Here is a 17,470-nt window from a genome sequence, read left to right as displayed (position 1 = left end):
GTGTGATGTCTGCAAGTCTTTTGAAGGAATTGCATATTCAGAGGCCATCTGTTTTATCAAGGACACGCCACTACTTTGCAAAGACTTGAATAACATTCACAGGATGAATATTAAACACTGTTGCAACACCATCTGTTTCTCTGTGGAGGTGTGTTGACACTATGCTTAAAATAATTCTGGTAGCACTTTATTTTACAGTCCGGTGTACTTAATATAATAACTAGGTATTAACCTGAACCTTACCCTGAACCCAACCTAAGTTCATATAAAGTTCAAGTAGTTACCTTATATTACACCGTACTTTCTTTTTTGGGGGTGAACTACTTTTTCTTTTCTTTTTTTGTGAACTAACCCTTTAAATACTGTAAAATGAAGTGCACCTTATTTCTGATAATACAATATAATACTTTATCTTTACTTGAAACTTATTTGACTGAATAACAAAAAAAAAAAAAAAAAAAATCAAGGTCATCCATCTATAGGGTGTTTCCCTGTAGAGATACTCATGAATTGAATAGAAAATTAAGCTTTGCATCACAGAAATAAATTCTGTAAATTATCTCCAGGATTTCACAAGATGTAACTGTGATATTTCAAAATGCCAAAGCTGACATAATAATAAATAAATACATAAATATAATAAAATTTATATATATATATATATATATATATATATATATAATCATACAAATAAATGTCAAATAAATAAATAATTTTAAAATAAAATAATTTATTTCTGCATTTATTTATTTCTACATGTCTTTCTCTGTATGCTAATGAGGGGGCGTGTTTTACCTCAATCAAGCTCAGAGTGGCAGTGCTGCTGAAGCTTTGAGGCCACAGTGACACCCTGTGGTGTGACCAAACGATACGCAAGAGCTTTGTGGAAGTGTCTTTACAGGTCACACAGGGAATGAATGACTTGGAGATGGGCAATATGCCCGAAATCTTATATCATGGTTTATGTCCTTTAGTATCACCCTAACTGTATAGGGTTACATAGGCTTTATTCCGGACATGGTCGTAAAACATCAGCTGGTCGGGATTTCTAAAATATCTTGGCACACATGAACAGAAGCTGCATCTTCAACAAATCTGATAACAGACACTTTGACACGGAAGCGCGTGAAATTATCCACTATTAATCACATTTAAAGTCCACATGAAATCAAAATTGACCATACTTACTTTGTTTGCCTAAATTGATCGTTTTGTGGTGAACAATTCATCCATGCAAGTCAATCCACACAAAAAATTTTTTTTGCTTCGAAATCTTTAATCAAAATCTGAAAATGCCCCTCCCCTCCGCATTGGAGGACTTTTCCTGATGACGTAGACTTGACGGCTTGGTTTGGGAAACGCTTACCACTCCCCTCAAACCGTTAAGCCTGTTTTATACTTCTGCGTCGAACTGCCGCCGTAGCTACGTCGTAGGCTGTGTGCTGTGTGTAGCGCGCGTACCCTACGGCGTACCCTGACGTGCACCTCTCCAAAAATGTAACGACGCGTCAATTCTACGCGGACACAAGCGCGGTGATTGGTCTGCCAGAACCCCTCCCTCGGGGTTTCACATGCTCCCTAGGTGCGCGTCAACGCGGACAACGACACAGAAGTATAAATTAAAACCAACACGTTGCCTACGGCGTATAGGCTCCGGCATAGGTCCGACGCAGAAGTATAATGAGGCCTTTAGTCTGTTATGAGCAGAGATGGATTGGAGGAGCGCTAGAGTAAAACCCTGCCCTCTGTTCAATATTCCGTTTCACTGGGAAATACGTCACAACACTGGAGAAAAGTCGTTTGCAACTTCCGGTTCACGCGGACTTTAATGTAAATGCACTGGATGAGGCTGATAAGTATGGGGCGCCGTTTGTAAAGCAGCTCACGCTGAAAATAACAGCAACATTTTGTCACATTTAGCTTCAAACAATGTTTAAAAAACTGATATGAATTTTTGACAGTCACTTTTTACCACATTTACAACAATATTTGTCAACTTAGAGATATTTTAAATAGTTAAATCTAAATATTAGCCTAAATGTTACACCTAAATGTTAAATGTTAAATCTAAATGCTAAATATAAATATAAATGTTAAATATAAATGTTAAATCTAAATGTTAAATATAAATATTTCTAAATGTTAAATCTAAATATTAAATCTAAATCTAAATGTTAAATCTAAATCTAAATGTTGAATCTAAATGTTTCTGGTGAAACTAAATATTTAACTAATATGCAAATTCAAAAATGCCGGTAACCGGAAGTGCCAAAATAAAAGCTCGAGGAGGTCAGTGTGTGTTTATAGCATGGTTTATAGCAGTGGTTCCCAACAGGGGGGTCGCGGCCCACAAGGGGGCCTCAGCGAGCTCTCAGGGGGGTCGCGTCATATTTTGAAAAGTTTTGCGCAATGAGCATTAAATAAAAGCCCTTAACTTTATTCTGTTCAAAATGTACAAAATTTATATGATGAGCGAGTTCATCATGAATCCATTTTCCAATCCGTGTTTTTGTCTTATCCTGAACAACTATGGTACACCTATAATAAGTGTTTACATTGGGACTATTTTACACTAGATCGGATCGCTGCCGCTGCGTAGTAGCCCAGTACCTGCGTGACTCGTCATAGACGTACACAGAGAGAAGTAGTTCCGGCTACAATGTTCTTCCGAAAGACGCATTATTCTGTAAGTAAACGCAAGTTTATTATTGCTCGCTATATAGCGCCAAAAGCGTCAAAAATAAAGCCTCACATTGATTAAGCCTCACAAATAACATGCAAGTATTGAGGTCCCAGACAGCAGTCATTTAGTAATAGCCTATATTCTTTTCTTTCTTTTTTTACCTACACACCAGTGTGAATATTTTTGTTACTGTATTTCAAATAGGGCCAATTTATAGGCTACTCCAAGGCTTACGTTTTTAAATTACAAAGGGCCTAATGATGTTTTTGTTATTGTATTTTTAATATTATAGGCTATTATTTGTGCATAAACATATCTGGTTATAGTAAACACCGTTTGTTTGAAAACAACATATTTTGTCATCCTTGCTGCAAGCTTACAAGAGCGATAATATCATTAAATGTGAATGGGGGCCCTAAAATATTTTCTTGGGAAAAAGGGGGTCTCAGACAAAAAAAGGTTGGGAACCACTGGTTTATAGTGTCAAATAACGAATAAAAACTATCTCATCCGAGGAAATGGACTCTTGGACATGGATTATGATAACTACCTAAAATAATAAACACGTTTGGAGAAACTGTATTTGAAGAGTAGGTAGTGTCACTTTTATGAAAAGTGCGGGACTTATGACCTGTAGCCATAATAGCCAGCCACGACCGAGGGGGCTTTGCAAAAAGACTTTTACGATATGCATCTGCCAGCAACGCCACAAACATGTAAGTAGTCATGTTTATTCTAATGCCTGATCTGTGATCAGTGATTTCTGATGGAATTATTCAAGTTCAGACAGATTACCCAGCAAACACAGAACGTTGCAACGTACCCAACCTTCTAACAACGTTTTAACAACATGGCCAAAAGGTTACTATAGCTACGTTGTGTGGTGAAGTTTGTTACAGCGTTGTCACAATGTTGACATTGAACCACCGTTCAGGGCCATTGCTTAAGGTTGTGCCAACGGTGTCTTGACAACCACTGGACTACATAATGTACTCGTCACTGCCCTGAAGCGCGAAAATCAGCATTTTAAATCCCAACCACCTGTTGGGCTCATTGTGTTGTCTCGTTCTTCATTGAACAAGGATACGTGAGTATTGCGTTTAATTTAGCCAACCTCATCAAACACAACCTACAACTTTAATTTCTAATGTGATTAATGTAGCCTCGCTTGCACTGTTTTTCATTAGATTTTTCCGCTATTTAGTCTCATTCGTTTCTTTGCTCCTCTCGTCCGGCTTTCGGCTGTCTGCCATACAGAACCGGTTTTGTTCATTAAATGTTCTGATCTGCCTTTGCTTTTTATGTTTCATTTATTATACTTAAAATAAATTTGTATATTCGTTTATTTCTTTTTTTTCTTTCACAAATGTATTACTTTTGGAAGTGCAATTTGATTACCATATGCAGTTTTAATAAAGTTGAATTAACGAAACCTTAAAGTCATTTTTACTCTTCAAAGTGTACACTTGCAGGTGTTGATAGCCCCATTAAATAATAATATAGATAAACAAACGATAAAAAGTATATAATTATCTAACAAAATGCTAAATGGGGGATATAGCAGCATATAAAAATATTGTCAGAACGTCGTCTCTCAGTTTGCTGAATGTCGCGCAACAACGTTGCTACAGCCCTGTCGCGTCTTACAATTCTACGTTGTTACAATGTTGCGAGCACGTAGACAGCGACGTTGCCATAGAAGAAATGCAACGTGCCACAGACGTTGCCACAACGTAAATGTGTTTGCTGGGTATCTCTCAAAATATCGTTCAATATGTTTATGCATCAGTAAATCAGTGACTATAAGGCTTAAGCTATCAACTTCACGTCGTTTCTCTCAGTAGGATGAAAAATAATCGTATTTAAACTGTGATTAATATATATACAGAAAGCGATCAAAGAACGCTGCCTTTCCAATTGCCCAAGCTGTCAATCAAACAGCGTGAGCTTATCTGGACACTTAAACTCGTTGAAATCAATCATCACAAAATCATGACGCTGTATTTACATCATGTTTGCATTGTTATTTGGTGAAAGCCAGATGTGTAATTTTATCCGCGATCAACAGACTGAATGTCATCTGCTCAATGCTCATCACTGCAACCCTTCATGTGATGGGATTAGATCATTATGATCAATGTAATAGTAAAAACGAAGTAAAAGTTTTACAGAGTTCCACATGTAATACTAGCTATTTCATATGCAAACATGTCAGCCAATCACAGCAGTGGGCGTTTACACTGAAGTCTCACAGCAGACACGCCCCTTCAAACAGAGCATTCAAATCAGAGGCTGAAATCAGGCTTGGAAAAATGCCTTTTATTTATAAATTATGACCATTTTTTATGTTAAAATCATACTAACATTATAAGGACACCCCAGGAAACATTATAAAATAATAAAATAATACAGTCTATGACCCCTTGAAACACGATGGAAGCTTGTTTCCGCCACAAAATAAAACATTTTAAAAGATAATTGCGACTTTTTATCTCACAATTGCGAGTTTACATCTCGCAATTCTGACTTTATTTCTCAGAATTGCGAGATATAAAGTCAGAATTGCGTGAAATAAAGTCGCAATTGCGTGTTATAAAGTCAGAATTGCGAGATATAAAGTCAGAATTGCGTGTTATAAAGTCAGAATTGCGAGATATAAAGTCAGAATTGCGTGAAATAAAGTCGCAATTGCGTGTTATAAAGTCAGAATTGCGAGATATAAAGTCAGAATTGCGTGTTATAAAGTCAGAATTGCGAGATATAAAGTCAGAATTGCGTGTTATAAAGTCAGAATTGCGAGATATAAAGTCAGAATTGCGAGATATAAAGTCAGAATTGCGTGATATAAAGTCAGAATTCTGACTTTTTTTCTCGCAATTGCGAGTTTACATCTCGCAATTCTGACTTTATTTCTCAGAATTGCGAGATATAAAGTCAGAATTGCGTGAAATAAAGTCGCAATTGCGTGTTATAAAGTCAGAATTGCGAGATATAAAGTCAGAATTGCGTGTTATAAAGTCAGAATTGCGAGATATAAAGTCAGAATTGCGAGATATAAAGTCAGAATTGCGAGATATAAAGTCGGAATTGCGTGATATAAAGTCAGAATTCTGACTTTTTTTCTCGCAATTGCGAGTTTATATCTCACAATTCTGACATCTTTTCTCAGGATTGTGAGATACAGTATAAACACAATTGTGAGATATAAAGTCCAATTCTAAGGAAAAAAAAGACACTTTTTATTTTTTTTTTACCACAGAATAGTTTATATCTCATAATTCTGACTTTATAACACGCAATTGCGACTTTATATCATGCAATTCTGACTTTATATCTCGCAATTGCGACTTTATTTCTCAGAATTGCGACTTTATATCTCGCAATTGCGACTTTATTTCTCACAATTCTGACTTCATATCTCGCAATTCTGAGAAAAAAAGTCACAATTCTGACTTGATATCTCGCAATTGTGAGAAAAAAAGTCAGAATTGTGAGTTAAAAAGTCGCTATTATTATTTAATTATTATTCAGTGGCGGAAACAAGCTTCCTTAGGGAAAGGGATTTTTTGTGTGCAAATTTTGACTCTGTGCTACCATAGTACAGATTGTTAACAGTTGAGTCTCATTAATTCTATTGATATATTATTTTTGCAGGATTGTGCCACTGACGTTGAAGGGATTGTGACGCTACCAAGCACCCCTCGCTTGATTGTCCAAGGTAATGTTGATGTCTTCCTCATGTTTAATGTATTTTAAAGTGTCAAGTCATCCACAGATTTGTTGTGAGCAGTTTCATGTAGGAACTAATAATAATAATAATAATAATACAAATGATAATACATTTTATTTGTTGGCGCCTTTCAAGACACCCAAGGACACCTTACAGAAAAAATAAACAAGACATGAATACAAGCCCAACAATAATATCAATAGTAAAATCAGGAACTAGTTTCTTTCTTTCATATTTTAAAATGTAATGTATTTCTGAGATGCACAGCTGAATTTTCAGCAGTTTTTAGCAGTTTCATGTAGGAACTAGTTTCTTTCTACCGATAGTTCCTACATGAAACTAGTGTGTGCTGGGCGTTCTGGTGCAATATGGCTGCCGTCGCATGATCATCCAGGTGGAGGCTGCACATTGGTGGTGGTTGAGGAGATTGTTCAAAAGTTTGTGGTTAGTAAGATTTTTAATGTTTTTAAAGTTCTCCAGTTCACCAAAGCTGCATTTATTTGATAAAAAATACAGTAAAACAGTAATATTGTGAAATATTAATAAAATTTAACAACTGTTTTCTGTTTGAATATATTTTAAAATGTAATTTATTCCTGTGATGCAAAGCTGAATTTTCAGCATCATTACTCCAGTCTTCAGTGTCACATGATCCTTCAGAAATCATTCTGATTTGCTGCTCAAGAAACATTTCTTATTATATCAATGTTTAAAAAGTTGTGCTGCTTAATATTTTTGTGGAAACCGAGATAAATTTTTTCAGGATTCTTTGACAAATACAAAGTTAAAAAGAACAGCAGACATTTTTGATCAATTTTATTCATCCTTGCTGCATAAGTATTAAGTTCTTTCAAATGAAAAAAAAAAAAAAACTTTTGAACGGTAGTGTACATATATAGAAATGTATGGTTCAATGGAATTTTTTTTTTTTTTTTTTTTTTACTTCTAAGATAAACAGACACAGTAAGGTACGGACACACAAGGGCATGTTTACATTATTTATGGTTTGGTTTCCATCCGGGACATGACTGCATTCTCTGCAAAAAAAGTAAATAAAAAAAAAAAAAAACAGTTCAAAAGCAGTCAGCAGAAAAGATGACATGCATAAAACAATCGAAGACAGTCCAAAAGCAAGCATGTTTATTTTTTCTGATACACATTTGGAGTCATTTAGTGTAAAAAAAAAAAATACAATTCTGCACTGTAGCCTAATAAAACAATCCAACTTCCATTTAGTCAAAGGTTATTTAAACTATCAAATAAATATATAAAATTTAGTATGAGTAACATAAAATAAACAGCAATGACTTGCAATATCAAGTTTGGTGTTGAGGGTCCAACTAACATGCTCAGTTTGATCACTGATAATGCACATGAATAATCTGTGTTTTTGGTCAAAGCATGGGGACTTAAACATTTATTCAGAATGAACAGATTCAGAATGTTGTGTTTCCAGTAAGATTTTGCTGTAACAGATTTGTTATGTTTAAAGTCACACTTAGAATGTTCTCTTCAGTTAAGTTTATTCAAATTTAACGAGCATACTTGTGTATCACCTTGTTGAACAAACTGAAAAGGTTATTTCTTTACTCCAAAACTAGTTAGACAAGATAGACATACAAATATGCAAATAGACATTTAAAAAATGTAGCTACCTTTCCTGATCTGCTATTTCTTTTATACATTTGTTACCCAGTAGTTAGTGAGATTAAAAAAATGGTGAAATATTTCATTTGAAATATTACTTTTATCCATTTTGCAGGTCCAATACCTGCCTACTTTTTAAGAAATATACTAGCATATTTAGATATACAGTAAGCTATAGCTCTCTTTATACACTCTGTAAATTACTGGGAATTATTGTTTTAAAAAGTTGTGCTCCATCCTCATTGTGTTCCTGCACACTTGGAGAGCAACCAGGAAGTATAACAACCAAGAGTTGGAAAACAAACTGAGGCTTTGGACTAATATTGAGGCGAGAGATCCCTCTGGTGGGCTGGAGAGGGAGCTGCATGCCACAGAATATCATGTCACAAAATCTCATTGTCTAGGAACTGGATTGATTTGTTTTAGGATTTTGAAGGGACCAACATACCTGGGACTTAGGCCACTTAAGCCCTGATTGACAGCCATATTATTTAAGATGGCTGATAACTGGGGTCCCCATACCAGTGGTGGCTGGTATCCTATTATGTAATGGAAGAGTCTTAGTGGAACTTGTATGTCTATTCCACATCCATGATTACTTCTTCATCTGAACACGATACCTGAGCAGTATCTGCATTATTTGTATCCAAAACCACTGACCCCATTCGTGGTCCTGATTATACAATCTAAGGTTCATTTTTCATATATTGAGAACCATGAGCTCAGAATGTAATGGAATTTTGATAATTATTGATTGCAAGGCCGGACACTTAATTGCATGTTAATTGCAATTAAGTGAAAATTTATTGTTTAAATTGATATTAAATGCATTAATGCAATTAGCTGAACTTAAATTTTATAATTACTTCTGTTGTGTTTGAAATAGTGTACTTCAATAGTGTAGTGTACTTGAAATGGATGTACTGACAACCATTTATGGTAAATTGAAAATACACTTTAATGCAATTCTCTATTGAAAAGTATGTATGTCATGTATTTAAATATATTTGCAATTACACATTTGCAATTTAGTACATTAGAAATATATTTCAAACTTTAAATGTAATTGCGAATAACACAGGTTAAAATTACAATCAAGAACTTTACATGTTTTAGTATGATTGTCAGCACATCAAAATAAGTGAACTTTTGAAGCGCAACAACAGATTATTCAAATATAATGTACTTTAAAATAAACTTTACAAGTAAAAGTTAGACAGTAATACATACTATTTCAAAGTGCTCTTTTTAAAAGTGTAATCAAGTGTTAAGAAACATGAAAGTGTTCTCTCTTTAAGTACATTTTAGTGGCCTTTCATTACATTAATATGATATATTATCTGCAAGTACAGTTTTCTTAAAGTACACTACAAGTGTTCAATACAATTAAGTGCATTTATTTTGCATAATGGTAAGTTTAAGGACATTTGGCAACATACATCAAATTTTGATTAATATCAACATTGCTGTAGTTAATATAAATCATGCTGCAGACCCCATAAGTCCCTTGACTGCAGATTTGTGGAAGAGTCTTGTTACAATCTAAAAAACGCATAGTAGCATTTAAGGTTTTGTAATCCAGTTTGATTTGGAAAACCATTTCATATTTGCAACATTTTAATTCACAGCAGTCTTATTTAAAAAAAGAGTAAAAAGTGGTTGAGTTGCGTTAGCGCTGTGTTGAAACTTGCGGTTATGGTTAGGGGAGTGACATTTCCCAAACACGCTCACCAGTCAGAACACTCTGGTCCAGCCGACCAAACAGAGCACATTGTGCTTTTCGGAAGAAAGGGCTTCATATAGACAGGAACCAGACAGATCGTTACTGACAGTTGGGAAGAGAGATGGTGCAATAATATAAAATATTTCAAAAATGTGTTTTTTGAACATTTAAGCATGAAACCTTTTCTAGAAGGGTTAGGGTAATTAGCATTATAGATTTCCTTTGACAATTTACTTTACATCCCGATATTTACAAGAATTTACAAACAGCTTTTTGTGATTGCTGTTTGTTAACATAGTGTCTTTCACTAACCTGATAACTGTAATTGGAAACTACATGTAGTCATTGTGAATTCAAGCCTGAATTATTGATCAGAGGGACAGTTGCAGTAGTAACCATCCTTTTTTCCCCACTGTTAGACAGTGAACATGTCTAAGAAGGTCAAGGTAAGGAAATGGTCTCTGTTTCATTTGTAATGGCCATATATATTTATATTTTTACGCACTTAGTGTTGGGACTAGGGTGAGAAAGGGAGAAACTGAGTGTGTGCATATGTTGGTGTGCATCTAAGTAACCATATAAAACTCTTTGTCTTAAGATTACAACATTAGTCTTCTTTAATAAGACTTTCTTTCATGTCATAGAGAGCAACAAGAAATATGCGATCATAAAATAATGTTGGTGTAAAGTCTAGATTGTAAACTCAGTAAATTGAGAAACAACGCATAACTGTATTAGCTGAATAACAATCTGAATACACAGTGCAAAACTAACAGAGTCCAACTCAAACAAAACACACTCAGATCAAGCGTAACACTAGCATCCCTTCAAAAAAGCACGCCTTAACAAAAATGTCCAACAGAGGAAGGCAGTAGAGGGCTTAGGCAGGGGATGAGGTGCTGGCAGAGGAGACAACCCAGGACGAGGGAGGATCCAGGGAGGAGACGACGGCAGGAAGAGCCAGGAAGTGACCCTAAACCATGCTACCAGGAAGATGGAACCAGGGAGGCAACTGACAGAATCGAAGCTGGTGGAGGTGGAGACCCAAGCGCAGCCGAAGAAACCGGGCAACACTAAAGGACCTGGAAGCCAAGGCAGAGCCATGCCCGTGGTGGACTGAGGCGGAGCCGGTGCTACTGGGGACTGAGGCAGAGCAAGGGGGAAGGAGGAGCACGACGGAGCTGAAAAGGTGGAGAGACGAGGCCTTTCATTTCCGTCAGGCTCCTCCAAAGGCCGGAAGTCTGTGGTGTAGGCAGAGCCACAACTGACCAAGATGGAGCCGGAGGGAGTCATAAGGACGATGGTCGCAGGTGGAGCCGAGTGAGCGAGGAACCAGGAAGATGCCGACTGGTCGACAGGCCGAGGTAGATGGCGAGCATGGTGGTTCGAGGTGGAGCCATGGGGTCGACACACCAGGGTGGAGCTGGTGAACTGGAAGTCCAAGTCAGATCCGAGCTGCTAGGATTAGCCAACGAAGGAGGTCTTTTTCTTGGCCAATAAATGACAGACAGAGTTCACAGACAGCCTCCTTGGCCAATATGGGACAGGCAGAGATGTTGGAAGTGGGAGACAGGGTTGGAGCATCATCACTGGACGACGAAACAAGCTTGAAGCTTGATGGAACCAGCAGAGTTGGAAAGACTTCAGATGGAACTGAAACATTTAAACAGCAGGATGGGACTGGCAGGGAAGGAGGTTGCTCAAGGACCGAAACAAGGAGGGGAACTGGCTCAATGTCACTCAAGTTGATCAGCCTCTCCAGGCAGTCCAATTCCACCAAAATTCCCTTTTGAACGGTTATGTTCATTTCCTGTCTAGCGATTTATGTTTATGCTGACAAATAATTGAATAATGGTTTGTATTTGAAAAAACATCTATCGCGTGTCATTATGTGTAGTGAGTTGGCTCATTTGATGTATGTTTCACCCCTTTGAACTTCCGTTAAGGGAACATAGCATTGATGCTCCCTGGTTTTAACGGTGCATTGTGGGACTTTTTAGAAAACAAACGTTTCATTGCACTGAAAGGATTTTGCGATTGAGATAAAAAATAAAAAATAGCCGACTACCTGATCAGTGCCCAGACTACTAAACTAGGGAGCTGATTGAGACGCACCCATTAACTAACAGGAAACTGAACAGGAAATCCAAATCAAACAAAACTCAAACAATCAAAAGATCAGACGTAACACTTATAATGTTTGTAGGATTTTTACATCAAAACAGATAACGGTGATTAAAAATAATTGTCCATTTTTTATATATATATATTGTATTTTGGCTCTTTGATTTTATATTTGCATATGAAATAAGCATTGTGTGTTTGGAACAGTTTTGAAAACTCATCCAGAGGTTTTTTAATGATAACCATTACAAAACAATTATACTTCAGGTTCATTTATTTAAGTAAACTTAAGTTCAAGTATATTTTCCAAGTATACTCTAAGTCAATATAGTACTAGTATACTTGTAAGTGTACTATTTCAATACTTCTTGGAACTGAATTGGTCCAATTTTAGTTTATAAAAAAGTACTTGTATAGTTTACAGCATACTTGCAATACAAAATAAATGTTGACGTAAACTATATCTGTTACACTTAAAGTACAGTTATAAAGTATAAATTATTATACATTTACAGCGGGCCAGTTTAATTCCAAGAAATATTGAAATACACTATTTAATTATAATTTAGAAGTACCTTGGTTTTGTAAAAATAATTATAAAGAAATTGCAAGTAACGTTACATTAAACATGACATTTTGAAGTATTTAAGAATTACCCCAATAATCTATTTTATTTACAACTTCAACAAGTTCCTTAATAAAATGTACAGTATTTGTTGAATACTTTTTTGTAAGGGATGCCCTGCCTTGACCTAACGTTTGCGCTCAGTCAGGCCATGTACAGTACAAAGTTACAACATTTAGTTCAAATTTACACTTTTATTCAAACACACTCCTAAAAACAAAGTATTTTTTTATTATTATATATATATATATTTTTTTTTTTTATTGGCATTGATGGTTCTATCAATGGAATCTTTCCATTCCACTAAAGGTTATTTTATAGTGGAAAAGGGTTCTTTACATTATTATTCTTTACACTGAGAGGAAGAAAATGGTTCTTTTATGAATAAAACTTTTCACAAAACCACTTTTTAGGGCAATTTTTAGGGGGAGGAGTTTGGCAACGCTGGGGAAGGGAGAGCAAGAGGACAAGAGAAGCGTTTCTCACTTGATTTTCTTTCACATCTGTATATAGTCAAAACAGCATATGTATTCAAAAAAGGGCTGAATAGAGCTGGATTCAGAATACGTAATGCATTAATTGTATTCAGATACGTCCCAAATCTGTATTAATGAAGTATAGTGCTGTCACTTTAATATGTTTATTTAGTCACCCTTATTTGCATTGAATAATTTTTACTAACCTTTGGTACGTGTGACTCCACATGTGGTTATGTGCATGTCTGAGAGAGCATGGGTTGTTTGTGGGATGGACTGTCACAGTGGGTTTTTTTCTTAGCGTGGGAAAGGGAGAGAATTCTGGGTTTAGCAGAGCAACTTGACGTGCTTTTGGGAGGAGAGAGAATGTAGACTAACAGACCATTCATTTTACAAGCACATATTTAAGCCCCTTCAAACTCAGCCCACAAGAGCGAGAGGAAACCGCTCTTCCTTCTCCCCCCTTCTCTTACTCTTACTGTTTGTAGAGCAACTGGGTGGAGTAGTGCTCTCTGACACACACATTTTGCACACACACACACAGACAGATGTTCATAGACATGTACCTCTCAACCAGCGAGGAGTCTGATTTGGTGAGTCCCAATATGAGTTTTAAGCTGCTTACACACTAGTTTTTGTCCGTCTTTGTGACGTTCAACTTCCATTTTTCTTCTCTTTTAAACAATGCACGGCTCCTGTCTGGAATTTTCTAGGCTAGGATTTTGTGGGTGGTAATAACACATTTCCTGAAAGTTACCAGAAGACTTTTTCACAACCTTGTATTGATGTGTGAATGTGTTAGAGACTGTAAAGGTGTCATTACAAGCCTGTGATTGTCTTAACTACGTATGCGATGGGTTTCAACATCAAGTATAGAATAAATAGAGCTTTCGTAGGCCATGGTACATAGACATACTGAGCTTTAGGTTTCTTAAGAACTGTCTGCAACTGCTTGGCATGATAAAACTCAAGGAATAATAACTAGAAATTCATCTGTAATGTCTGGATCACTTGTTGTACTTTTTCTTTTAAGACTAGTTTATAACATTCATACACGTTTCCTATTGGGTTCGGCATATAGGCCGAAAACAAGAATAGTAAATACAATTGTTAATTTTTTATTGTTTTCTGAATATAGATTTGTTTTTTATTTTTGTTTAGTGAAAAGGTGTGGAAAATACCATTTAATGCAGTTAATGGGTGCTCCACTTATAATATAAATTTGTGCATTTGTAGCATGTGATTTTGTAGGTGATTTTGTAGACTGAGATAATTCTTGGTAAATATTTTTTGCTAGTCATCTCAAGGACAAATAACTACACATCAAATTAAACAACTTAATATTTAAAGTGTGAGAAAAAGGAAAGACAAGTGAGAAAATGAGACAAATAACTTGCACTACTAACTGCAACCTTTAAACACTTTAAAATGCAAGCTAATCTCTTAAATCATAAATGTAAGATTACATAGTGACTGTCCCAGTGTTGAGTGTGTGTGTGTGTGTGTGTGTGTGTGTGTGTGTGTGTGTGTGTGTGTGTGTGTGTGTGTAAATCTTTGGGATTTAGTCAATATGTGTAATTATCCACATTGATGTGTGGTGTTCTAATTTAAAATGACAGAGTGCAACATGGTCGAATACATCCAAGTGAATTTGTGTGTGTGTTTCACGCTCTCTAAATTGCCTGAGGAGCACAGCTGAGTCTATGTGATTGTGTGAGTGAGTGAGACAATTATAAGGGATAAAATAATATGAACATAGGCTCATAGGAAAAATGTGCCTCTACCTGCATTTCTGCTAAACAGTTTACAGCTGAAATGAACATTAGAGGCAGTAAACACCAATTTGTATTCCTTTTCACACAAATTATGATTACAAGGGCAGAAATTCGATTAATAACAACTTATTTTCACACATTTCCTTGTGCAATATTATATTATGACCTGAAAACACTTTTACGATATGCATCAGGGCCGCGGGAAGAGGTTTTTGGTTGGGGGTGCTGATTGTTGTGACCATGTTGAATAAGAAACAATATCAAGACTATAAAACTCATCAAAAAACGCGCACACACTCAAACCACCTGACTGCACATCACATTTTTGACTTTATTCATTCTGCTTTTATTCGTAATGCAATGGACCGGTCAACGGGACATAAATTAATCCTTAAAGGATGGGACTTTATGGGACATTTGCACAAAAAGAATAAATAACTTACCGTAGCCTATTTTATAAGTCGCTCCAGAGTCGCATATCAGTCAAAAAATGCGCCACGAGGAAGAAAAAAACATATATAGCCTAAGTCGCACTGGACTAAGTCGCATTTTTTTAGAAATTTATTTCACAAAAAATGTTACAGACAGTTCTCCGCTCTAAAGCGGCACTAAAAGAATGTTTTAAAACTTTCACAGAGACCTCAAACTGAAAGCACAAAGCCTGTCTTTAAATTTAATTTCGTTTTGTATTAATTGTATCTTAATTTTAATCTATGTTTCATCAACCAATTGTCTGGATTTAATAAATAAAAGTGAATATAGGCTATTAGAAAATAGATAATCAGGACACGGAGGCGCTGGCGAACCTGGAGCTCGTCTCATAAATGAACCGAAACTCAGCGTAGGCCTATAAGGTAGCCTATTGCCTCACAGACCTGAGACATATAGATAGCTTGAAATGTCTACTTTTAAGCAGAACAATTCAAAATGAAAGAAAACAGACTGTGCTGCTTATGTAATTCGTATGAAATGTGCATTTCTCTCTGGTGCTGCGAAGATCGCGAGTTGTCAACTTCATCTGTCTAGCCGACACTGGCATAAAAAATAACTGTTTTATTAGTAAACTGTAAACAATTAAAATGTCTCCTGCTTTATTATACATATTTGCCTGTTCCTTACAAAACACTGACAGTGGGGTTTTTGATTAATACATTTTAATGAACAAACATATGCGTTGCATTTACAATTCTATGAAAACAGGGGGTGCTGCAGCACCCCCACTTCCCGCGGCCCTGCATGATTTATAAACTAATACATTTTGATAGTTGCGTCACATCATCAACTCCATATGTACAGCTTTTCTGATATAGTAAACTTCGGTAGTTCACCTGGTACAGCATTCCGGGTGTCTTTGCGAAGCACTCGGGAACAAGTCCCATGTAGAATGTCATGATACTCCACAAAAGAATTCAAAGATTTGTGGAAGCAATCATGTATAGTTGCTTCAGCAAATATTTGATTTTGTTAACAATATTAGTTAGGTTAGTGTAGGGTTTAGTGTAGATGGTACGTTATTTTCACACACGGTTTCTATACACATTAACCTTAGCACCACTCCCTGAACTTTTCAGTTATGAACTTCTGTGTATTTATACCGCTACTGAACACCTGAACACAAATTTACGATCAAATGCACATTGATGGATCTTCTTCCGTCTGTTCTTCAAAATGCAATGAAATGTATATTTCTGCAGGCGCCTATAAACTGGTTAATTGTGTCTTAGCAAAGGCATTCGTTTTCTAGACGAACAGTTTGCCTCCACTGCGCAATACCCAAAAATGACTGCGGGTTGGCAGGTGTTCATTTCACACTCTGTAAACAATGGTAGCTATTTAATGCATAATATAAATAAAAAAAACTGGTAATGTCAGACTTTGTAGTACTTGTATTGTGGCGTAATCTGTTGAATGAATTGAAATCGAATGCAGCTCTGCCTGTGGAATCATTCACAGACAGCATACATAAATGTTTAACTAATAAAGATCTTCATCATCGCTTGCAAACAATAGGATGCATTTGCAGATTTGCTTTTAATTGACTGTAGGTCCACGGCCACTTCATCCAATGCTCTTAATTTCCTGTTACGACTCCCAAGTGAGAAACCACTTCAGACGATTTAGTGCATGCAGGAAACTGAACAAATCATTCAAACTCAGATTCGCGAACCAATTTAGACAGTTTTGCCAACTTGTTTGATCAAGCCTTTGAACAGAATTGACTCAAAAGAGTGATTCATTTCTCATTTGTGAATAGGGCATCGCTCATGCCCCAGAAAAAAAGAGACGGCACGCTTGGAATAAACTATGCGTTTATCATGCATTGCATTAAAGTAACTAGAGGAACGCTGCCCAGCATAACAAAGTAAAAGTACCGTTTTTTTAGAAGAAATGTACTTGAGTTAAAGTAAAAGTACCCACATTTAAATGTACTCTTAAAAGAACAAATTTACCCCAAAAATACTCAAGTAAATGTAACGAAGTAAATGTACTTCTTTCTCCGGAAAGCTTGAGTCCCCTCTGTTGTTGGTCTGCTCGACACTCTGGGAGACCATGGAGATCATGAGGTCTATCGCTCCTCAGCGTGTTGTGTGCCGTCGAGATGCCGGGCTGCAGCGCGGGTTGTCACGGCAACCCAGCATTCGTTCGGCACTCTAGGTACGCGGCCCCCTTGCCTATTCTTTGTTGTA

At 36.3% G+C, this 17,470-nt stretch overlaps 1 protein-coding gene across 2 annotated transcripts in view; it reads left to right on the top strand.

Moving 5' to 3' along the window:
- The first annotated feature begins 13,478 nt into the window (after positions 1–13,478).
- Positions 13,479–17,470, top strand: part of cacnb2a (calcium channel, voltage-dependent, beta 2a) — a 46,800-nt gene continuing 42,808 nt past the window's right edge. Inside the window, exon 1 of one of the 2 annotated variants that reach the window (XM_081348672.1) lies at positions 13,479–13,601. In XM_081348672.1, the coding sequence (XP_081204798.1) occupies positions 13,557–13,601 (45 nt within the window). In that variant the 5' untranslated portion in view covers positions 13,479–13,556. The remainder of the gene's footprint in view (positions 13,602–17,470) is intronic. The other variant, XM_081348673.1, reaches the window with a different exon arrangement.

Source organism: Scardinius erythrophthalmus, assembly GCF_964197995.2.
Source record: "Scardinius erythrophthalmus genome assembly, chromosome: 2".
In the NCBI taxonomy this organism is placed as follows: domain Eukaryota; kingdom Metazoa; phylum Chordata; class Actinopteri; order Cypriniformes; family Leuciscidae; genus Scardinius; species Scardinius erythrophthalmus.
The sequence above is the reverse complement of the archived record's forward strand: the minus strand, read 5'-3'. Positions and strand labels throughout refer to the sequence as shown.